The sequence below is a fragment of the Esox lucius genome, chromosome 7 (assembly GCF_011004845.1).
Source record: "Esox lucius isolate fEsoLuc1 chromosome 7, fEsoLuc1.pri, whole genome shotgun sequence".
Lineage (NCBI taxonomy): Eukaryota > Metazoa > Chordata > Actinopteri > Esociformes > Esocidae > Esox > Esox lucius.
Window position 1 is genome coordinate 10,188,406 of NC_047575.1, and position 25,402 is coordinate 10,213,807.

General features: G+C 45.4%; 1 protein-coding gene across 3 annotated transcripts in view; it reads right to left on the minus strand.

Annotated features, from left to right (window-relative positions):
• The window catches only part of nrg2a (neuregulin 2a), a 101,102-nt gene that overhangs the window by 11,264 nt on the left and 64,436 nt on the right, over positions 1 to 25,402 (minus strand). The window contains exons 4-6 of one of the 3 annotated variants that reach the window (XM_020048291.3): positions 13,565 to 13,685; positions 5,077 to 5,135; positions 709 to 732 (exon numbers count right to left, since the gene is read on the minus strand). In XM_020048291.3, the coding sequence (XP_019903850.2) occupies positions 709 to 732; positions 5,077 to 5,135; positions 13,565 to 13,685 (204 nt within the window). Of the gene's footprint in view, positions 1 to 708; positions 733 to 5,076; positions 5,136 to 5,471; positions 5,549 to 13,564; positions 13,686 to 25,402 lie in introns of all 3 variants that reach the window. The other 2 variants (XM_010870578.4, XM_020048292.3) reach the window with 2 other exon arrangements.

The window sequence follows — 25,402 nt, forward strand, 5'->3', positions numbered from 1 at the left end:
AGAAGAGTTTCAACTCTAAGACAACACCTATCCTTGGGGAAAGGATGGAAGGAGGGGGAATCTAATCTATGAGAAAGAATCAATGAATCAAGCAGGCTTTCATATTGATTCTACCTGTTCTTCAAGGCCATACACCCTGAACCAGTTCATCAAGAAGAACTACTTACAATCTCCTGTTTACATGGTCTAATGTACTGTACATGTAGTCTTGACAACCCGACCCCAAGGCAACAACAATACTTTTTTAATGATGGTCGTTGATGCAAAAGCGCTTGTGAAATGTACTCATTAAAAATAACCTCTGTGATCTCGATCTAGCTAGCTGCTATTTTGTATTATTCAAGCAGATAAGGCGTGACGTGGGCAATGACCTAGTTCCGCTCTATGCCAAAAGGGCTCGTCATAAACACGTAGTCACTGTGGCCTGGAATGGGGCTATAGTACAGTACATTTAGTGATGAGGGCTGCAGATCAGGACACCCATGGTCATGGTAAAAGAAGAGTCATCTCCAAAGGGCGTGGCCAGTGCGTTTTTAAGCCCAATGGGTTAGAGTTATGGTTGACCGAGATTGATTGCTTAATCAGTGGGGACCATTTGCTTTAGGGTCCACCTCGCAGAGGGAATGGAAGCATGTCAAACAGCACGGAAGGAGATCTAGTACACAGCTCTACTCAAGCTGGGAATCAAAATGAAGGATTGTTCCATACCCATAAATTCAATCCCAAGATGCTCTGCCATTGCAGAAAGTTGACAGTTGGAAGACATAACGAAAAGAAAACAAAAAGGAGAAGAGAACAGTTTAGGAGACACCTTCCAACACAGATACACAACAGATATATACAGTGTGTGAACGTTCGGAGACATGGACGGTGAGTCACTCTGTGGTAACAGCAACAGGACGAAGCTGGACAACATCGAGATAAGAACACAGAGACATCCGAAAACAAGCACCACAGACACCAGACAAGCCCAGCGGACAAGACAACAGCGAGCAGTTAGTCAGTCTAGACTGTCATGCAAAACCAGACATCCACACAACTCACTGCAATAATGACTGCAGCGGATCTCTGGACCAACCATTAAGGGCAGATTAAGATGTGGTGCACTACTTAGCTAATGAAACGTCACCACGACGCTCTCTAAAGAAGGAACACTGTTTTCCAAAGTGTTGAAAGTGACGTCCGGTTAATATACTTTAACGTATTCATTAACTCTAGCCCAGGTCATAAAGAATGTTAAATGTTGCTTTTCTATGGAATTCACTACATAACTCACTGCATGGCAGGGCAGTCCAGTTTCATTCACCACACAGGCAAGTCTATTCGGGTGAGATTTGACAGGAGCATGTTTTCATGGCTCTTGACATGTTAACAGAAAGAAACCTTACCTGTATGCCATTGGAATAGAAAAATCAGATTAATTTCGCTCTGGTGTTGAATGGTAACAGTGCAATGGGAATGACGTGGCTCACGGCTTGGCAGTAAGAGGAGGTATTGACAGACCGGTGTGGCTGTTTGAGACTTTCAGACAGTGAGTGCCCTCGCTAAGGGATGTATGCAGTTGCAAAGACAGCATTAAGGTCCGCCAACCTCATCAAGAGGACCAACACTTCGGTGTTATTTACTGAGTGGAGGTGATTTACCTTGTCCGCAAGTCATCCAGTCAGATTTGGAGGGGAGGGGATTACATCAGGTGGAAAGCGAAACCTTACGTAGAGGTGGGGAAGGGCTGTCTGCTGCATTCGAAGGCGCTGAGCCTGTATCTCTGACAGCTCACTCGCGCTACTCGGGTTGCAGCAAATCCCAGCTGTTGTCATGACAACGTGCTCTTGGTAAGCCCGGCCCGGCTAAGGGGCAGAGGGGGTCCTGTTTTTTTTTTTTACAGTCGTCCATGGCATCTCTGGGGTGGGGAGACACCCAGATAGAAAAGCAGAACTCTGGTGAACATAACCGGTAGGGCAGGAGGGGGGTGGAACCATTACACCACATGGTTAATAGACCTCAGGACCAACCAGGGATCTAATTCATTCATTAGCACATAAACCATTGATCTTAATCTTATCCATAGAAATGCCCAGTATACCATGGCTAAGTGCTGTTCTCAGGCACAACGAAAAGGCGAAAAGCTGTCTGGATATAGCCCTTAGACGTGATATATTGGCCATACTCAAACCCTCTTATTGCCATTAGAAACCGGTTACCAATGCAGTTAGAACAGTGAAAATATGTTTCTGTCATACCCTTGGCTGAAGATCTAATCAATAACATCAACAGCCATTCAAACATTCAGGGATCGACCCACCCTGCTTATAATCTCCTGTACGGTTCTGTTGGGCCGAAAAAGTCACTTCATAGCATGATAAGGTTTGAATTTCTAGTCTGTAAAGCCTGGAGAGGTTAAATGTTTATTACTGGTATTCTAAAGTCTCCTCCATTAATCAGCATACTTGAGGATCAATACAGTCATTAACGGAAGAATCCTATTTTATGCTCAATACTGGGTAAATGGAGGCAACAGACTAATCCGTAAGTTTTGAGATGCATTTGTTCTTGGGCTGACAGGTAAAGTAAGTGGATTTCTGAAGTCTTGTTTGGATTTACATGTTTCGCAGCAGTGCTGTCGCTCTACTTTCTGACCTCTGTCGTCAGTGTACACACTTGAAACGTTGAGGGACTGGCATGTTTACGTTTGGAGGAAATTGGTGCACAGAAACTGCCTTCTTTCCAGCATGCTCTCTGAATTCAATTACACATGTCAGATCTAGCGCTGGGAGAGGTCCGAGTGGGTGGAGCTTCACCCCATCCTGCCTGGCCTTTCTCTCAGTCACTTTGTTATTAAGTTGGACCTAAAGCTTGCTCCCAATCCTACTCCTGTGTGTAGACGCAAGGTCCTCCCAAAGTCGTCACGCCTGGCTGGGAACATTTGGGGCATTTCTATGGATAAGATTAAGATAAATGGTTTATGTGCTAATGAATGAATTAGATCCCTGGTTGGTCCTGAGGTTTATAAAATATTTGGTCCTGCGTGATGTTTTTACACTATATTAAATGTGGATATGGTTTCATAATGGACAAGGTTTGAAAAGCGTCACCCACACATCCTTTTGATGGTTGTCTCAGCATGTTAGTCAAGGGAAAAAAGGCTTGGCTCTATTGACTAGGGTTGACAATGACTACACCTCTTGAAAATAGAGGCAACTATTTGATTAAACTGAGTTTCTCTCATGAGCAATAAGGTTAGGGTGACTAAGTTTTAACCCAATTTACGGTACGATAGATTTAGGTTAAGCGCAAGAGAGATCTGGGCTCTCTCTGGACTAGCATGTATAGGCTATGGTACTGTACACAGGTGTATGCACAGGCTCAGGTTAAAGTCTGTAGGCTCTTACATTACATATGTTATACATGTTTTGCTACTAAACAGCATGCAGGAACAGTGTCATTCTGAAAAAGGCCCACTTGAAAAAGCCTGATGTTGACAGATATGCACTGCGGAGTAATAGAGTATTGTAATTCTGAAATAATACACCATGACATGACATGGAAACAGGCCAAATATTTAATCATACAGTGTAGACTTTCAAACTGCATATCGTAAAATGTCCCCACCCGTGCATGTGATACCAGGGAACCGCCACTTTACTTGAAATTTTTAAGAGCTACAAGGAGGCAGACACAGATTTATGTTTGTTAATTTCAATCTCTTTGGGATACATAAATGTGCCCCAAACAAATCTACTCTTGGATAAATGCTTGGAGTTATATGTCAGTATAAACACTGCAGAACTTGGCAACACTGAGTAAGACAGAAAGACATGATCCCTTGCAGTACACGGACATACATCAGAGCCAATTGCTCCCAGGCATGACTTGTCGAGTTCCAGTTCTCCACATGCCTTTGTCTAATCTGGGTGTAATTGTGAGGTTGACGGACATGTTTGCTGGGTTTGCCAATGCAGAGCGCTGGTGCAGGGTTAAATTCTGTCGCCCCGGGCCACCAGCTCTGTTTAACACTGCGTTGTAATTACAGGGCAGGTGCTAAGGAAGACCTCTGCAAGAGCAGGAAGCCAGGGTCTGTTGTTTTAACCAGAGAATGGCATTCTACCGCTGCCAAAGCTTGGCAAGTTCATGCAAAAACAGGGAATAGAGTTCTGGGGCAATCCAAGTGAGTGGCTGAGTCAGTGTTTGTGTATATATAGGGGTGTGAGTGTGTGTGAAAAGTAAACAGCCATTTGTACAAAGACATATTCTCTGTATGGGATTTATCATCTAGTAAAGTGTTTTTATTGTGCACTGCCTATCGTAAACTATCATGTCCCATATGAACTGGAGCAATGTCTACATGCTTAGTTTGCCCATTGCATTCCCATGAGGTGTAGTGATGATCCATGGGTTAAAGGTCAAACAGGACCCTAGGATGAAACCTTGGCCTGGCTAGTTACTTCTGATAACTGACCAAGAAATCTGAATGCCAAATCCAACGGTGTCATCAGTTCAACCCTTACCAGCCACTGGCATTCATGTTTGACAACTCATTTCCATCCATGGATCAGCGCTAACGTTGTCACAAATGACTGTGATTGATTAGATATCAGGCAGGTATCATGGTCGTGGCGTCAGGGAGCTGACCGGCCTTTTCGTCATTAAACTGTGCTGCCATGCCATCAACTAGCAGGAAGGAGCTCTTCCCATCTCTAGGTACACAGCGAAACCTAAGAGGGTCAACTTGGAGCAGAGGACATGCGATTCCTCCACGCCTCGACGTCAAGGACATTCATTACCGACTGGCATGCAGACCAAACGTGCTGATCGTCACCCGGGCGTATTGCACCGCTGCGCTGATTCTCTCTAATGCAGTGATTTGTTCTAAAATTAGAATGTCAACGATACGGATGATGTGGGTCTGAGGGGAGCAACGCCACGGGACAAGGTAGTTAAACTGATGAGTCAACACACACAGATGGTGGAATAACAATTGTTAGCACCATTGGGGGCCCATGTCATGGGTTCAACATCCCATACCACATGCAGGACCGACAGCCAAGACAGACAGGACAGAGGAGGAAATAGACATACGGTAGAAACTGGCCATGACGTAGTTTTGACAGCGGTCACCAGTAAAGTCATTTGGACACCTGATGGAAGAGAAAGAAAACCACAAAAAAAAAGGAGGGGGAAGAAAAAGAGAGGAGGGGCAAAGGCCGAGATAGAGAGAGAGAAAGGGAGAGAGAGAAAGAGAGAGAGAGAGAGAGAGAGAGAGAGAGACGGAAAGAAGCAGAAGAAAAACCCAGTTAGACCCGCAGCAACGGCATGTTCAATAGAAGCAGAGCGATCCCATCGGGGCGGCGCTGTGGCGCCGCGCACCACCCAGGGCTGCGGTTGACCTGAGGAGGGGGCAGAGAAGACGGAGCAGGACAACAGAGGGAACCACTGACAACCGTGACTCGGCTGTTGTTGTCATGCGGACATACTTTCGTAAGGATTGGGCATGCTGTACCGCAGCGGCTCTGTCTGCAAGCACCGCGGACCGAAGTATCCTTCCGGACATCTGAGGAGGAGGAGGAGGAGGGGGAGGAGGTGGAGAGGAGGAGGAGAGGAGGAGGAGGGGAGGAAGAGAGGAGGGGGAGGAGGAGGGAGAGGAGGAGGAGAGGAGGAGGAGGGAGAGGAGGAGGAGGAGGGAGAGGAGGAAGAGGAGGTGGAGGAGGTGGGAGAGGAGGAGGAGAGGGAGACAAGGTGATATGAAAAAAAAAACATAGCAGTGAACGTTACACACATTACGGTGGACAGTTAATGTTACAACACGTCCTGCCGGACAGAAGGCAGTTGACCGTTAGGACTTCTCTGTTTAATGATTTCTCTGCCATCCTAATCTACCTACATCATCTACCAATCAATAGTGTCATAAGTTCAAACAGATTAACACTCGTAGGCAAACGTATAGGCTACTGATGAAGGCAGTGGTTCCACACTGCCGGTTCACTGCAAACAAACTGCAGCGGGGTCCGACGGCATCTGTTGGTAGAAACAGGAACTTGGACGCTTCGAAACAGAAAAAATGCGTGAGGCATTTGTCTGGATCATACAATGGACAGTGCAGGATATGGATTCACGATTAGACACATTTTGAAGGCCTTGAGACATCTGGATACTAGCAGTCACTTCAACCAGCTGTGGCTTTGTCATTCTCCGTACAGTCAGTGTCAAAAAGGGCTTGCAGAATGATAGAGTGCACTGTATATTCCAGATAGGGCTGATGTTATTGCGCGGCCTGTCCCCGCCTCCCCCTCCTGCTCTCTATATATTCCAGATAGGGCTAATGTTATTACGCGGCCTGTCTCCGCCTCCCCCTCCTGCTCTCTATTTATTCCAGATAGGGCTGATGTTATTACACGGCCTGTCCCCGCCTCCCCCTCCTGCTCTCTATATATTCCAGATAGGGCTGATGTTATTACGCGGCCTGTCCCCGCCTCCCCTTCCTGCTCTCTATATATTCCAGATAGGGCTGATGTTATTAAGCGGCCTGTCCCCACCTCCCCCTCCTGCTCTCTATATATTCCAGATAGGGCTGATGTTATTACGCGGCCTGTCCCCGCCTCCCCTTCCTGCTCTCTATATATTCCAGATAGGGCTGATGTTATTAAGCGGCCTGTCCCCGCCTCCCCCTCCTGCTCTCTATATATTCCAGATAGGGCTGATGTTATTACGCGGCCTGTCCCCGCCTCCCCCTCCAGCGCTGTAGTTGGACTCTAACTGACAGCTACACCGCTGAGGAAGGCAGAGGTCATGGAAACAATGCTGCCCTGTTGAAGAGTGCCAGAGGGGAGGGTTTACATGTGTGCTCAAATACCCAACAGGGAGGTGGTAGATGGGGACCCACAGGGTTCTTTCTCCCCTCTTGGCCTCTTCCCTCTTTACATGGGTTTGCGAATAAGCCTCGGGTTTTGTGTAGAAGCATAATCACTCGATTACATATTTTGAAAAGTTAATATCATTGTTACAAGAAGTGGGAGCCCCCTGCCTATACTTTGTAAAGACCAGATATCATATCGGTCATGATCTGGAAGACTCTATTACACTGCCATGACTCTGTCTTATAGGGACCAGATATCATATCGGTCATGATCTGGAAGACTCTATTACACTCTCCATGACTCTGTCTTATAGAGACCAGATATTATATCGGTCATGATCTGGAAGACTCTCTTTATTACACTGCCATGACTCTGTCTTATAGAGACCAGATATTATATCGGTCATTATCTGGAAGACTCTATTACACTGCCATGACTCTGTCTTATAGCGACCAGATATCATATCGGTCATGATCTGGAAGACTCTATTACACTGCCATGACTCTGTCTTATAGAGACCAGATATCATATCGGTCATGATCTGTAAGACTCTATTACACTCTCCATGACTCTGTCTTATAGAGACCAGATATCATATCGGTCATGATCTGGAAGACTCTATTACACTCTCCATGACTCTGTCTTATAGAGACCAGATATCATATCGGTCATGATCTGTAGGACTCTATTACACTCTCCATGACTCTGTCTTATAGAGACCAGATATTATATCGGTCATGATCTGGAAGAGTCTCTTTATTACACTGCCATGACTCTGTCTTATAGAGACCAGATATTTTATCGGTTATGATCTGGAAGACTCTCTTTATTACATCACTATGTCTCTCTCTTCGTCTGTGTCCCTCTCCCTTGGTCACCCAGCTCCACCTACCTCCATCTGTCTGTTTTGCGCTAGGTACAAAGGCTTACTAGACTTTAATAGCTGTAAAATTCAGTTGAGTTAACTGTATCGTCCACGAGACAGTGTGACATCATCAGTTCTGTTAAAAATAGCTCTGTGTGTTAGAGAGAAGAGACGTCATTTATGATGGCCAGTATCATTTTGTATTAATTTGCATGGGACATAAGGAATTGAGTATTTGATCAGATTAGAAGCATCCGGAAAACCCCTATGTCACACATTTTCTGTAGGACCCTAACCGTTTGAGCTACAAATAGAGTACCTAAGACAACCAAGGGAACATTGTAATGTTTTTTGCCTGACACAGCTGTAGCAACATAGGAATCAATCTCTGTTGCCCACTTTGTATTGGAAGTAATGTTTATGATTGCTGCCGCTAGGGGGAGCTGTGGCGTAAAAGAGGACTGTTTCGTCTTTAAATCATGGAGAATGCCTTATGCTTTTCTGTTTCATCATTCCAACCAGTTAATTTTTCAACTGTTTTTTCAAATATTTCAACAATTTTGTTCCAATTATTTCCTATGAAAGAAGGTTACATTTAATTTCAGTTAATAGAGTATATTGGCATATTTGATGTGGTGATAGAATGTAATTAATATTTTTGTATTGTATGGCATTTAACAGTTGGTTAGTTTCATGTTAACTGAACATGCTAGCTCTAGGTTATAGCTATTTTTATAACACATATGATGGATCTGAATGTAATGTTGACACTGACACTGCCAGTACAGTGAACTATTTTTGATGAGAGTACACATTCATGGTTTATATGTCAAATAGCATGGTAAGCTGGCAGATGTCATATGATTAAATTACCTCAGGTTATATGCCCTCTTCATTTGACTATGTGAATGTGTAATTTGACTATGTAAATATGATAATATAAATATGTAAATGTATAGAAAGAACTTAATGTGGTTATTATTTGAAATGTGAAAATACTGCAATTGTAAGGAGTAATTGACTTTGGCTTCAAACAACAACACCTGAACTAAAGTAGATTGTACATTTTGGAACCTGAGAGGATGCCTGACACTGAACAATACTAACCTTCAGCCTCATCCTTCCACCCTGTCAATTCAGGTCTGAACCATGCATCAGTCTGCTGCATGCAACATACAAACCATTGACTCAGGAAAACATATTTCATTTTTGTTTCCTTCTTAAAACCCCTTAGAATGGGGTGGGCAGCACCAATTCATTTATAGCTAGTATTATTTTGTAAGGACATTCTTCTGAGTTTTATTTAGACAGTATAAAGCCAAGGGAGAGAGAACCAAGCAGGAGTACAGCAGAGAGGGTGCTGGGATTGGAGCCTGGTCTCTGGTGAGGAGCTGTATGTGTGACTTGTGTGAGGGGTTTGTTACCACGGCACCACAACTCTGCACAGCACCAGTTACTTTCAACGCAGAAGATTATACACAATCAGCTTCAGGAACTGTGTCCAAAAAAGAACAAAATCGCAAATGAATAGCTCCGTTTAGGAAAATAAACATGGATCTTGAATTCAGTGCTTTTTGTACATAGTGTGGTCACCAGCAATGTTTGCTATCAAAACCTGTCCAAAAGTTTGGGATGTGCTACCTTCCCTTTCTACCTGTTTGGGCTAGTTTGGAGGGGTGCATTTGTGCTTATAGCTACAGTGTGACAGCTCATGTTGGTATAGCTCAGTGAGGTTTTCTCCGTTACAACCATCTTTATGGGGACACCTGTCCACTTAATCTCTAAAAGCGGCAGCAGCGCCCCTCGCAATCTTTCTGTCCTTCCTCCTTCGGTCTCCCCTGACCTTCTTTCCCTTTGTCTCCCTCATCAAATCAGGATGTTCAGTTGCATTGGGGGTGCCAACATTCCACTCTTTTTCTCCACCAAGAGGGCCACCAGTCCATCGGAGGGCATTCCTCTTGATTTATGAGATTTACAAAATGCCTCCCCGGAGTATTATCATATTCCAAGCCAAATCACTCATGGTGAGTGAACTGGAGATCACACACTAATAGGAAAAGGACTGCTGGAGAAATTACTAAATACAATGCGCTGTCAGTATAAAATCTACATCTATTGAACAATGTCTTTGTACCAATAAATGAATAACCAAACACATGCTGAAACAAATCAATATTGGTTTTGTTGTGTTATACAGGATAAAATATGGTTTTTCAACACTAACCAAGCAAAGCCCTAGGTCCAACATTTGGGCAGAAACTTTTCCAACCACAGGCAAAGTACTGACCACCGAGGAATTTGGGGGTCAGATGGGATGAGTGTTCTCCTTAGGGGGCACCATATCCTTCAGAAAGGATGGCATGAAAATCTAACATAGCTCCAACCAATCAGATCAGAGTGTAACAGAGGCACTCCAATAACAGTTCTAGTCTATATTTTGCTTCCTGACTATCCGGAATCTTTATCCAGCAGCCATCGCTGACGTGGCTGATACCGTGTAACGTGTCATGCCACGAAATAAAGAGCTGACGGGGACATAATTACCTTGGGGGTCATTCGTTAATCTTTCCCTTCCTTAAGAACAAAGTGAAGGAGTTGGGCATTAAAATAGGGCCAGCTGTCCGCTAGACTTGTTCAGCCGGTGAGTAATACCAACTGAAACCTGGCCTGTATTGAATGAGATGGCTTTGGGGCAACAATTCCCTGCAGGCATCCACTGCATTATCCGACTTTCCTGGACCCGTGCCTCGACCATGAGTGAATTAGCCGCGGCAATTGAGTTATTGCTCCCTCCAATTTGTACCCAGCTTATTGAATGGCTGTTGCAGCCATGTCCTGACTGCTTGCTGAGTAGTGTTCCTGGGGGCTAGCTGAACACACACCATGGCTGGTCACTTGACCCAGACACTACACCTAAAGCATATGGTATTTACGTAATGGACCAAAGGACTCTTATATGAAGTGATACTGTTACTGTAGACGTGTGTAAAGCAAAACATGCCCAACGCATTTCACTTTGTCACGGGATAATATTTATGCAAACTGCTGGTGTGCGGGATTGCAGCACCGTAAACATAAGCTTCTGAGCTAACCGTGCGGACTTTTGCACAGACACATACAGTACAAAATCTCATCCATTTCCTGCATGTGCTATTTCAGCTTCCAGATGCCCACGAAATCATGAAGTTTGTCGTGGGAATATTCAAATGCACATTAACATGCACACACTATCATAACACTATCATAGAGGACATACATCCAGGACATGACTCAGAATATGATACCAGGAGACACACCAGCACACTGTTGCCACTTTAATAATGAAGACAAAAACATTTATCTTCCAAAAAACAACATGTCCACAGCGCTCTTGATTTAAAAGTCTGAACCCCTTTCCAAAGGCCTCAAGATGTAAGCAACTATTCTATTTACCGCGCTACAGACCCCTGACTGGCGTAAATATTTGTTCCTTACTAAACCAGCGAATCATGACATTTCTAAAGTGCTTTTCATGTGCGAGGCTCCTACACGCTATAACGTGGGCTGAGAACGATGAGCCGACCAACATTTATCCTCCTTATCAACAATGAGAGCAAAGAAACACAAATCCCCAGAGTAGACATCTGCACATACTGGCAGTGCCTTGCTGTACCCCATCGCTGCTCTGCTTGGCCTCCTGTAAAAGAGAGGGGCGGAGGGTGTCCTAAGACTGTTGGTGAATGGGGTGATCGCCAGAGATTAAGACCACAAGGGAAGAGGCGGCAAAATGGCTTTGAACAGTCATGGGGGGGTTAGAAATCACTTGATGTGACTGGAGGCCTGATCTTATCGATAAAATGAAGAGATGAATGTTATAAATAGCATGTGAAGCACAGTGGACAACAAAAGTCTGTTACACTACAAGATTACCACGCATAGTAAACCATGCAATAATCTTTTACTAAAGAATCACATGTCAGTAAGTCTTTATAATCTATGAGAACTGTGACAAAAATAAACATATACCGTACACCAGGCGTGCCAGTGTAGTGTAATGAAACAATGTCTGTGGAGGAAGGTGTGAAGAGGCGTCTGGCTCATGGAACCGGTGTGGTAAGGAAGCTTTGACAAAGAACAGAGAGGCCTTCGGCCAGTGCTTTCTCACACTGCTGAGGTGTGCATTTATTCCCTGGCAACGCACATTCAGGAGTGTCACTGCGCTTATAAAACGGATGCAACATATTTTTTTTTTAAACATTTTTAATACCATTTCTACCTAAATAAATCAGCGTTTTTGGTTGCGAGAGTGAGGTTATATTCTAAAATGAACCACCCCCACCACAATTCTGAGTTTGGTAATGGTACTACATCACAAGAAGTAGTCCCTATTATGTTGATAGCTCATTACCACTATCAGCTGATTCATTAAGGCCATAACTACTGCACATACACGTTTGTCCAGCTAACTAAATGCATTTGTCAGTAGGAGAAGTAGTTGAACAGTATTTCTATAAAGAAGTCAGTTGTTGTTCCTAGCTAACCAGTTGGAGATGTTGCACAAGCAGCTAATACCTGCCACAATTTGGGATGCCAGACTAACACTAAAAGAAACATGCAGCATGTAGGAGGGGAAACTTACCTAGCTGTAATGAGAGACGTCTTTGTTACAGCACCTTATCAAGAGTGACATGTATTTTTCAGGTTGGTAATACAAGCTAATCCAATTTTTTTTCCACCTAGATTTTATCAGTTGTCTTTCCAAATTCAGTGGTCAGACAATAACATGGTTAGCAGTGCCTTGAACATATGACTGAAAATTTACTTCCATTACTTAATGTTGCCAGTGTATAATCATAGCTAGCTAAGCTAACGAGCTGGCTCATATTTACATTTGCCCCCAACGTTAGCTAGTTATATATTTTCACAGAGACGAAAAAGCACTCTGTAACAATATAGATGACACTAATCCTGTAGCTAGTTAGCAAGTCTACCTCAGCAACAATATTGTTGTGATTTTCATTTTTAGATAACCTTCTTAATTAAAACCCTAGTTATAATAGACATGGCATATTTGAGGCCGGAGAAATTGTCCACCAAGGTTTTTGTTTTGGTCAAGCTCCTCAGAGTTGGCGTATTGACACTTCTCCATCATCAATTTTCCATTGATACAGATTAGGGTGCCAGATTTATTCAGGTAGATGATCAGTTATTAATAGTTCTACCTAAGTATTGTTCGGCCAAAAAGACCAAACTGAACTAGACATCTGTCATGATGAAACTGCAGAGTTTGTTACAAGTAATTAATTACTATCTGAATAAAGAGAAATGCAATGCTGTGTTACAAACTCTTTTTAAAACTGTCATGTCCTGGTGAGATACAATGCCCTCTCTCTCTCTCATTTGGAACACGTTTGTTGTTATTGCCCTCACCTGTGTTCCTTATCACTGTCCCTATTTAAGTTCCTCCTTTCCTGGTGTATCTTGTCAGTCATTGTTTTGGATTCCATTCTGTTTTGTAATGTTGTTCAGTTCATGTCTTGTTTTAGTTTTGGTACATCTTAAGTTCATTTTAATAAAAGTCCTTTGTTTTTCCTGCGCCTGTGTCCTGCCTCCTACAAGCAAAGTTACAAAAACAAAGTTACTTTTGTCCTCCAAAAGGTGGATTGGCCAAAAAAAACATATTTGGGATATAACAGGGAGGAGCAAAGTCTGCAAAGTAAGAACAACATATTTACTTCAATTCATCTCGCATTATAATGAAGAATAAACTTGACAGGCGCTGACAAGAAAACAACAGGCCAATCAAGTCCAAACCCAGCTGAAAATAGAATGGAATGGTACAAATCCAAAAATAACAGAGACGACTCACTTGCAGGAGAGCTGATTGATACCGTTTATGAAGTAACAGTCGCCGCCGTTCACACAGTACGTCTTTTCTGTATCGTTGCATCTTCTGGCGTGGCCTGAGCCCGGAGACAGCGTGGTGGTTACTGCAGAGGGAGACAGCCAGGAAGAATGGGGGTCAAATCAATTTCAGTTCAAGTCATAGTCAAAAAGTAATAGTGGGTTCAAATTCAACATTTTCCGAATTTAAATCGAAAACATGAAAATTATATGACCCAAAAAAGTTTTAGGGAAATTGAATATGGGTGTACTTGCTGAACTGACTCCCGCCCCCTCTGGCTAGCATGACATGTTAACAACACAGCAGTTACGTGGCCTGGAATGGTCCAGTGGTCTGAGCCACGGCATCCGCTGTTGGTTCCGGCATTGGTCCGAGGCCCGACTGCTCTACACTGCTGTATACTGGGTTCAAACCAGCCACTCGTCCCACTTCACATGCCCGGAGCGCCCTCTGTTGTCACAAGTTGCTGACAAAACTCAGAGGTGAACTTCCAAAGCATGGCAAGGGTATTTGGGACACACTTTCACTTGAATGCTGCATTACCTGTTTTACATTTGAATGTTTAAACAAGCAAGAAATGTTTTGAGACATGAATCTCAGCAACAGGGAAACATTCTAGGGGATATATCTTGAACGTGTCAAATCTCAAAATCAAACAAAGAAATACACATGTAATCTACAAATGCAAGGCCGAGGGGCACATGAAGAGCTGAGCCTACCTACTCTGCACTGACCCTCGACACTGGGACCCTCCAAGGATGTGTGCTCTGCCCCCTCCTGTACACCCCACCCCGTTGACTGTGGCCAACTCCAACTCAATCCTCAAGAACACTGACGACGCAGTGGTGCTCTAACGTCAGACCACCACACACCTCCGCATCGCTCGGTCAAAGCGACGTGGGATGTCTCGGGGCAGTCTCAAGCATTTCTACAGATACCCTCAAGCTACATGGCCATGAGGAACGGCAGTGGCTCTTCATTGCAACCTTTCATTTAGGATATTTACTCCACGCTGTGCTCCAGAAAGTCCACAACGATCTTAACACACCTGAGCCACAACAAACCATGGGCTTGTCTAGCTTCCCACCATCTAGCACAGAGCATCGTATCAAGTCAGAGATCACAAGAAATCTTCCATCCCCAGGCCATCAAACGGTGATACACAAATCTTCCATCCCCAGGCCATCAAACGGTGATACACAAATCTTCCATCCCCAGGTTTTTGCGCAATCAAACGGTGGTACACAAATCCACTCTCCAGCTCATCGACCCAAACACACCATGAACACACTAAGCCCCTTACACAAAACCCCACACAACGTACACAGCCTCACAAACCGACAGACACGCACAGTCCCCCTGTATGAATACACACATTGAGTCCATGCCGAAACCGTGTATGGTGAACACTGGTCAGTTTCCATCTTGTTTAATGTCATATCCTGTTTACTTGATTTGGTGCTTTGGAATTGTACACATGTAATTTTACTTACTTTAAGCCACTTATACTGGTTACACAAGCATTTCGCTACAACCACAACAACATCTGCCATAATGTGTAAGTGACTAATAAAACGCTGAAACTAGAAATTCTGAAGATTTGTCATATGTTTAGGCAGACTGAGAGACACAGTTTTCCACTCCAGATGAAGTTTGGGATCAGGTCAACCAGTTGATCTTTTGTGAGCGATTTTATACACACTGCAAGCCAGAAACACTCCGTCAGCTCTCATTCGATCAGTCACCCTTCAAACACTCAAGTCTTTCCATTCACATATCGCATGGTCCATCAGTGGTGTTGTCTCTGACGCTCGTATGCAAAGAGATATATTTCCCCTGAAGAGTGTGGGAGTCCCAGTAAATGCCTTGATTCAGATCTTTGGAACGCAGTGGCCTAAATGTCATTCTGACTAATCCTCCACCATCATGTCAATAGCGAGACAACGTTTTATGAAGAGCCCTGCTTATCGGGGGGAACAGTTAGGTTCTATGGGGAGGATAAGGTTGGCAGAACCGGGCACGGAGAAGAGAAGGACTCGTCTGTCAAATGTTGGGACGGGGTCTTCGTACTACAGATAGATTTCAATTGTCAACTTGCCGCGGTATGACAACATAAACATGTTACCCAGTTGGCGGACAGTTAACAAATAACTACGTGCTGGTGGACTTTCAATCTACTTCCAGACATGCACTGTGTATTGTACAGTGTTACGCTTGCAACATCCATCCCAATACAATCCCTGCCAACAGCCATTTGATAGTTAATAAATAAAATTGGGGCTGTGGCCATGAACCGCAGTGGGCACTTTGCCATGGCAAAAAGAAAATATTTCACAACACATGCACACGCGCGACTGAGCACGCACACACGCTTCAGCGTGGCCATTTGTCACTGTGTAATCCACACAGTGACTTATTCATTCCAGGGATTGATTCAGGTGATCAGTGTTCGCACACATACTGTGGAGAGACACAGATATACGGACAAAGGAATACATCACGCTACATCTGTGGTGAACTTAACATGCATTTCATTCCAAACTAGACCGGAATACACTACATATGTACTTTGATCACACAAGTCACCTATTTCCCAAAAAAAATATTGTGGAACCTGACGATGCATTGACACATTCTAATGAAGTGCATGAAGCCTCAGAGCTCCATTACCGCTCTTACAGAAACCAGCAACAAATCGCTGACAACAATTGTGTGAAGGACACATTTTACCTGTAGCCTGATTCCCCGGGCCCCCTCTTATCCCCAGATTGCTCACTCACTATGTGTGGCATGACATGGCAGGGCATCGGAAGGAGAGAGGAAAACATCCTCAGAACAAAAGCCCTATACACTTATGCTAATAATAGTGTTCTCGCAGCTTGCACAATTCATACATGGAGAGGTGCCCGTTGGCCAGAGTCCAACGGGACAGCGTGTGTAGCGTTCTCTTCCTCTGTGAGGAGCAGAGGTACTCCTGCCGTGCTAAGGAGAGAGAGGAGGGAGAGGAGGGAGAGAGAGAGTTTACAGTACCCAAACTCTACTATTTGTTTACCTATGAGCGAGTTAACCACAGCACATTAAACTTAATTGGAGCAAGTGGGCGAGAGCACTCGTGTCTTTTGGAGACAGCCTCGTTTTTAAATTACGCCATCACACGCTCTCTTCCCTTACGTCAGAGGATCCTCTTCTCTTTGTTGTTGACTTAACTCCTGTGCCAGGGGACATTAAATGTCCAAATGCCTGATTGTGATTCATGCGAACCCTGGATGAATTGCTGAGTTTGGACGGTACATTTTGCTCTGTACTGTGTTTGGCAACGTCTGACAGAGTTAGTGTCATGTCAAACATGCAACATCATACGTGTAACCCCGAATGTGTAGCATTAAACGTTTAACACCAAACGTATAGCGTAACATGTATGAAACCAAACGTGTAACATGCAACGCGTCTATGTATTCTGTCTGTGATGATGGTTGTAGGCAGATGATAGTCCACCCTGTTCATTTCACCCTCTTCTCTAAGCCCCGTTATTCCTAATTGACCCTCTAATACCCTCAATACCAACAGGATTTTCATTGATCACAACACTGTCTTGTTGTGTGCTGCAGGTGATTTAAGTGATTTTGATAATCAGTAAAGGAAGTGTGCTCCTTTTGCATGGTACAGATTCCATCATAATCCAGTTAGTGTCCGAAACATGCTACACATATCAGTGCCTAACAAAACATCCTTTTTCAGGACTGTCCATCCATTAACCTTGTAGCTCAGCTATTCAGAAAAAACGTTCGGCAGCTTTAGGGGCCCAGGAACCGGAACAATTAATAAATCTCGACCAGTTGAAACCAAAATATTTACGAAAACTCAGAGCAAAAAACAAAGAAAAACAAAAACGGCCCTTATTTCATTTTATTTGTCAAGGTGCCTTTAGGACTCTGAATTGTCTGTGAGGGTTGTAACTCAATAGCAGTGGGACGAGGCTGAGGCCGATCCGGCTGCTACAGACTGGCTGTCAGACCTGACAGGAGCAGGGTTGTTTACTGTGCCTATACACTATTCCACTTTCCACAATTCTGACACATTCTTTTCCTGAGCTCTTCAGCTCTACTCTGAAATACCTGCTGAGGCAACCTGGTTTTCAGAGAGAGAGAGAGAAGTAAGCCCTACCTCATCCGAGCGAGAAGGTTGAGCTAAGACAGCTCTCTGTGTACAGAGAAAACCGATTGCTTTTCATGCAGCTAAATAAAGCAACTTTCTCTTCAATACAGACTGACGATCAAGGCAGAGAGAAAGTGGACCATATTATTTTTCTATTTCAGACATTAAAGGAAATGTGAGAAGAAAAAAAGCGTTCTCATTACAGTTTGGATAGTAAGATCTCTACCCTCTCTTCTGTCTTTCTGTCTTTTTCCCTTTGCCTCTTGCTTGCTGTCCTCTTTACAGCAGAAGACAGTGACAGTGCTTTTATCTGCATTTTCCCCCAAGAGGCAGGCCAGGAGTGGGGCTGCTAAAAATGGGTGACAAATGAGGCGCTTCATCCTGATCACAACATCTAGAAGACGGAAATGTGGAACTCTCCGTCTCTGAACGGCACGCTCGTATGATCCGCTCGGTTTCTCCAGTCTCACAGGCCCATGGCTAGAGGTGCCAGGGTAGTAGAACCGTAGCTTGAACCCCCAAGTCACAAGATTAAACAAGACTTCTAAATGACTAACAAGTGGCTATCCCAGCCACCTGAATTGGTCATGGGTGTTTTGCAGTATCCCTTTAGCATTAGTTATATGAATGCCAAGCGGACTCATCCACACACACACTTCAACTACACAGGCAGCCGAATACACAGACAACCACCTGTTCATAAAGAAAATGAACTCGTATGTATACTGAGACCGAGGAGACACAAACACGTTATCCTATCCTCGCGTGGAACGAAAACCCAGAAATCCACATTGGCAATTCAGAAAACCATCCCGTGCCGCTTAAACATTAAAGTAACAGTGATTTTAACACTAAGACCAACTGTAACTTGAACGCTAAATCTGTATACTGGACATTTTTGAAGAGAGAAATAGCCCAAAACAATTGTAGGGATCAATTCCTCTATGAGGGGACATCTGGTCCCCACATATATACAAATACCTGGATCACATGCACGCCCATACAGTGTCTACACCTTTAGTTAAGTAAGCATGTGACAAATACCAGTGTATTTCATTTTAATGTTCTCCACAGACCTCAAAGTCCCCAGGGCCTTGGGGCAGTTTACCAGTCAGGTAATATTTCCTTCTCTTGATCCCAGTTTGTCCTGTTCCATGGCCAGGAGGCTGAGTAAGTCAACCCCCTGAGAGTTCACCCCCCCTGGATCTGACACCGGAAGATGTCACGGTACACCCCGGTAGGCCATTTCAGTTTAAAGCCTCGTGACTGAGGCATTTTCACAAAACCTCTAACCCAAACCTAGGTTGGTTCCCCTGTCATAGAAATTTGTGGCTGGGTTTGATCATCTGCTCCCGTTCCCTAAGGGTCAAGACAGTTTACCTGGCATTCTACCCTGACGTTTGGTCTTTTTCGGGTGTTTTGGCACGAGGGCTGACTGGATAAGCTCTGGCCCAGCAGCCCACACCCCTGAGTTGCATTAATCCTTCGTGGCGAGGGAACACACAAAATATTCTGGGGGTGCAAGAGGGGCCATCTGGAAACTTTCATAAACATGTCTGTCTTTTCCAGTTCTCCAAAGGGCTTCGAGAAAGTCGTAAAAATGAAAGGCAAGGTCCCTGTTGACTGTTTTTCTTTTTTTTCATATTAAGGCACCTCTTCTGTGCACATGTTCAGAGCACTAAGTCTTCTGGAGGCTAGCCCTGGTCTGTATCTCACATCAATGTGTGGGGAACATCACCAGGGCCTTGCAGGCACGGTGGAGGAAGACAAACAGTCTTAAGAAATACCTACTGTATGGAAATGACCAGCTGCAAATATTGCTGCAAAACAAGAATCCATATTAAGAGGCAGACAATATCTGTAATTAAATATTCTCCGCAGCAGACTGCATAAGGCTTTGGTCATTACTCTTCTTTCTCCATGAAAAGCACCAAGTAATCCAGTTACGTTGTTGGAAAGAGAACTATTAAGATTGGAATATGTGGTTTAGGACAAATATATTTCCAAATGTGCAAAGTGAAATTAATAAAATAAAAAAAGATCTAGTGTGTGTGTGTGTGTGTTTGTGTTTGTGTTTGTGTTTGTGTTTGTGTTTGTGTGTGTCCAAGTTATGGGAAAGAACATGGTTTGTAAGTTCAAAAGTGAAGTACTATCATAAACAGAAAAAAAGTATTTTGGTATCTTCAAAAGCCCTGTGATACACAGTATTTCATTACTGGTTTTTACATCAGCAGGCTGCTTCGTAGGAATCCCTGAATGAACACCAGTCTTGGCTGAGAATTTCAGAGTTCTCTTATTAAAACAGTTTTCATATATTTAACCACTGAGCTCTTATCATTTTGCCAGGGGTCAATGTATGCTGTTCTTGTTGCATTTGTGTGCTTTCCATTATGTATATCTTCTCTGCTTTTATTCCCCAATGGATATAACAGTCTGGCTTTTTCAGAGCTGAATGTGCATGGCTACATTTATCAAAAAGAGATCCATAAATACACATGGTAGTTACTGACAAGAAAGAGTCGTTCACAAGATACACATGGTAGTTACTGACAAGAAAGAGTCGTTCACAAGATACACATGGTAGTTACTGACAAGAAAGAGTCGTTCACAAGATACACATGGTAGTTACTGACAAGAAAGAGTCGTTCACAAGATCATTTCTGTTGCAATAGTTTTCTTACGCCACAGGGCACCCAGGATCCCATCTCAAAGATCACAAAACTGTCTGCCAGTCTGTTTGGTGCCTGTCTTCGTCTTCACGTGTGTGTGTGTGTGTGTGTGTATAAGGGTGAGCAATAAAAGACAAGCTACATCTCATTTGTCTCAAGGCAGCAGTAATAAGTGTAAGAATACATACACAGCAGAGCTCAACATGACCATGATCTGCAAAAAAGAACAGAAAAATCTAAAATCCCTTTACACAAGTACTGCCAACGCAAAAGGCTCACTACCTCCCACATATACACACACATACACACACACACACACAGTTCAAATGGAGCATGAGACTTTAGCGGCTTCACCCTTAAACAGCCCGAAGGGAACTCAATCATAGCCCAGAACAGAACATTATCTGCAGCAAGAATTTGAGAGACACATAAACAAAACGTAACTAATGATAATGCACTAAAAGCCTGTCTCAAGAGGAAAGTGACCATATTTCAAGGACCATCAAACTGAAGGGAGAGTAAAAGGAGGACTGAGAGAGGCCGAGATCGTGCGTTTGAAATGTACAAAATGGAACCTGCTCTGAACTCAATCCTAATCTACCCCTTCATTGTGACTTCTGTTATATTCTTGTATCTTATTACCCTTCCTCAATCGCATAGCTGATACGCCTGGTCTTGCCTGCCACAGCATTAAGCCAAAAAAGGGAAAAGGAAAAAAAAAGATAGGCCACGCCATGCGATTGCACAACCACCACTCGTGTAAACAAGCGGTGGGAACTTACAGGTGAGGGGGAGGAGGGGCAGGGCGCTGGCGCTGGCGGGCAGCAGGGGACCGTGGGGGTGCAGCAGGGGACCGTGGGGGGGCAGCAGACTGGGTGGTGGCCGGATCAGAGGGGTGGAGGGAGATGTCCGCTGGGGTGCCCCGTTTCCAAGGGACCCAGAGGCAACGTTGGCGCCCTCCCCCTCCGTTCCTCCCCTGTCCCCTGGGGCCGCGGTGCGCCTCGGGGGGTAACTCCTCTCTTCCTCCGCGCCTCTCGGATCCAGGTGACCGGGAGGTTCCGCTGGGGCGGAGCCGACAGCTAGTGTCTGGCGCAGCAGCGGGAGACAGGTGCCCAGTCCCAGGACGAGAAGGAGGAGGGTGGGGAGGAGCAAGAGGAGGCCCCTTCCGGCCCCAGAGACCCATCTGTGGCTGAGCCGGGGGGGCTGGGAGGGAGGGCCACACACGGCGGGGCAGCCCAGACTGCGGTCACCATCCACCCCCTCCTTGCCGCCAGGCAACAGCGAGGGGACCACGCACACACAGCCACCCGGGTCCATCCACTGCCTGTCCAGCCTGGTACCGGCCTCTTGGAAGCTTGGCCCTGGCCCCAGATTCAAAACTGACTGGTTCGCCAAGTTCACGTGAGAAAGTTTCCCCTCGGTGCTTTCTTCTCCTTCTTCCAGTTTTTGCGGCGCGGGTGTGTCTGTCTGGCTCTGCATCACGCCTAGCCCACGCCCACGCCCACGCCCACGCCCGGCCCTCAGTACCTCGCAAACACGCGAACCGCCCACACGATCTGGCAGCCGTGAAATTGGGTATCAGTGCTCCGCTGCGTGGTGGCAGATGGTCCTGGCCCGCTTCACGGCCAGAGGACAAACTAACAGAGCAGGGGTCAATGAGAGCAAAGAGGCCACAGCAACCTAACCCTGTCCCAGATCACCGTGACGACTCCAGCCCCTAGCACCAGTTCTCCTGGTCTCTGGCGGACAGAGCATGCAAACATAAACGGCACTGTAGACCTGTCATGATACAACGGATGGATCAATCACAATATCTCTGGTGTTTGTGAGAAATTGTGATTGGTTGCTCGTGGCTTGTTAAAAGGGAAGGGTGGAGCTATTCATTTCCGGCTCGGAATCTTTCCCCAGTCTCATCTCTTAACAGGTAGGGGCTCTGATACTTTCCCTGGTCTCATCTCTTAACAGGTAGGGGCTCTGATACTTTCCCAAGTCTCATCTCTTAACAGGTAGGGGCTCTGATACTTTCCCTGGTCTCATCTCTTAACAGGTAGGGGCTCTGATACTTTCCCCGGTCTCATCTCTTAACAGGTACGGGCTCTGATACTTTCCCTGGTCTCATCTCTTAACAGGTAGGGGCTCTGATACTTTCCCCGGTCTCATCTCTTAACAGGTACGGGCTCGGATACTTTCCCTGGTCTCATCTCTTAACAGGTAGGGGCTCGGATACTTTCCCCAGTCTCATCTCTTAACAGGTAGGGGCTCGGATACTTTCCCCAGTCTCATCTCTTAACAGGTATGGGCTCTGAACTTAATTCAGCACCTGATCCATTAGAGGAGTAATCAGTCCTGGGTCAGCTGAGTTCACAGTCCTCTTCACACGGGCCTGGAGCCCCAGGTCCAGCCAACGCTTCAGTCAGGGGGCCTCAGGTGCCACACGTCTCTGCAGGTCGACCCCATGCATGATCCACCGCCCCGGCTGCCTAACAGCAGAAAAGATCCCGTCGAGACGTTCCTCTGTCCGCTGAATGTGTTATTTCCGTACCGTGAAAACAATACGGTGGAAAGAATCCCCCAACGGCGTGCCAGCGGACTTAAAGCCATGAACAGTTTCAGGACGAGACCACCGGATGAGTTGACCGAGGAGTGGCGGGATGAGGGTTGAATGGGCAGCTGTGGCCGGTCGACTACAAAGGGCAACCCTCCAAAGGGGTCATGCAGTGGAATGGTAAGTATATGTGTTTCACCTTTATGGACCAATAATGCGACCCACCCTGAAAAGAGTCACGCAGGGCTCTGATCGTAGAGCAGCCAGAGGTCAAAGGCTACACAGGCCTATCAGTGACCAACTCTCTGGGAATGTCATCTTACACATGCACGCACACACACACACACGCGCGCCCGCACACACCCACGCACGGACGGACAAACGCACGCACGGACGCGCGCGCTCTTGAACACACATACAAAGTGGAAAACCCCTAAAAGCATCAAAGCAGTGATCGAAACAACAGCGCTGTGTTTGTCTTTTTGTTAGGTTCTGTTTATGTGAAGCGTGTCCATTTGTAGTGACTGAGTGCCCCTGTCAGGGGACTGTAAATACTAGGAGCTTGGCATGAATCTCGCTGACTGAAAGCCTGTGCTGCTCTGACATGACGGCCGCCGCTCGGCCACACCAATCAATGACTATCGATTGGCTCACAGGTGCTTTACATCGAGCCACGGCTGCAGCCAACGTCCCCAAAAGATTCTGTGCGTCACTTGAGCCCAGTTATTCTGTCGTTTGCGCTGTCACCGTGAGTGAGGTGTCTGTTTTTACAGAGGGAGAGGAAGAGTTTTTTATTTTGTATTCTCATTTAAACAAACTAGGTTTCCTGTAGCCTGTATCAGTGAGATGTCAGGGCTTTTATTGAAGGAAGAGAGTGACAAAAGACATGAGAGAGCGAGAACGAGAAAGGCTAATACGTTTTTTTTTTTAATTGCGAGAGCACAGCTGTACATGTTAGAATAGCTAACTAGATGTTGCTAGAGTAGTCCGGGAGAAATATATTGTTTTGTAAGAGAGGGGCAGGTGTGTTTGGCTTCAACATTTACATGGGTAGGAGTAGTGTGTGTGTGTGTGTGTGTGTGTGTGTGTATTGCTGGTGGGCCCCAGCATGACTGATGAGGTTGGAACAATCAGCCGCCCAGCTGCGTTTTCCATCAACACATTCCTGAGAGCTCACGCGCTCTGTCTTTCTCCGCGGGGTTGGCTCGAGCGCCGCCTAGGGACCTCAGCCGGCGGATGCTCGGGTGCCTCGCAAATGCTTATCGCAACACAGCAGACCACAGGAGTCACGCAGGGGGGCCGCTCGCTCTCCCTACCGCCCTTCCTCTCGCGTCTCCCTCGCAGCAGCACAGCCCGCAGCAGCAGGCCCCGCTGGGTTGTACCAGCAGTCACAGAGAACTGGACTGTAGTGGTTTACAACATGACCAGAAACTCAGCTTCAAGGATCAGCGAAGTACTCAGACATGGCAATGACATCAACAGAAGGCAAGCGCACACATGCATGCATGTACGCACTGTAGGCGTGTGCCGAAAGCCCACTGCAGGACGGTGCAGACGCTGACTAAAAAAAAAGTTCCTGGTGAGAAATAAGAGAGTTTTGCCTAGGCTGCATACCAGTTGACTAAAATAATGATGGAACAACTAAATCATTAAACCCGTCCACCCACTCCGCCATCTGTGCAGCTTGACTAGAATTGGCACTTTGTCCATGTAATGTAGGCTCCTTCTTCCTGGTGAAACACGTTGGTCAGATCTCCATAGGTAGAGCAATTATTTCATTTGATGGGAAAGCTGCACAGTTGTCACCCCCCACCATACATCTCTGTCTTTTTTAGTATGCATGGGAAGTGCAACCTCTTGCTTTTTTCCTGCAACAGATTTGTGAAACGCGTTTTGAACCGCTCGTATGGGCGACAAAAAGGCCCATTGACCACTCTGATTAACGGTCTCCTATTATGGGGACCTTGTAGCAGTTCTGGACCTGGTCCGACCAACATGACTGTGTACAGCAACATGTCTGTGTACAGCACGCTCTGCAAAGCATGTATACAGACACTCACTTTCTGCACACTCAGTCTCCCCATCCACCTCACATGTACTGTGACCAGCTAGGATGAAGTGTGTGACATCTCTGACGTAATTTGCCTACCAGCTCAGATTTCCTGGCCTATCAATGTGAAGATCTGATTTGCTCTGGTTTACAGTCACGGCCGTGTCATAGGGCAAAAAGTTGTTGCATCCTGCTGTCATGTTAAGTGGTGTATTTATACTTAGTAAGTTCAGTACAGTTGGATTGCTGTATATACAGAAACATTCAGAGAAATTGAAGCCCTATTCTCCCACAGTTGTTGAAAAGGTGAAAAACATTTTCATATCTTTAACCAGCTCATGAAAAATCTTTATTATTTGGTATTTCTACTGCAGTGGAAATCA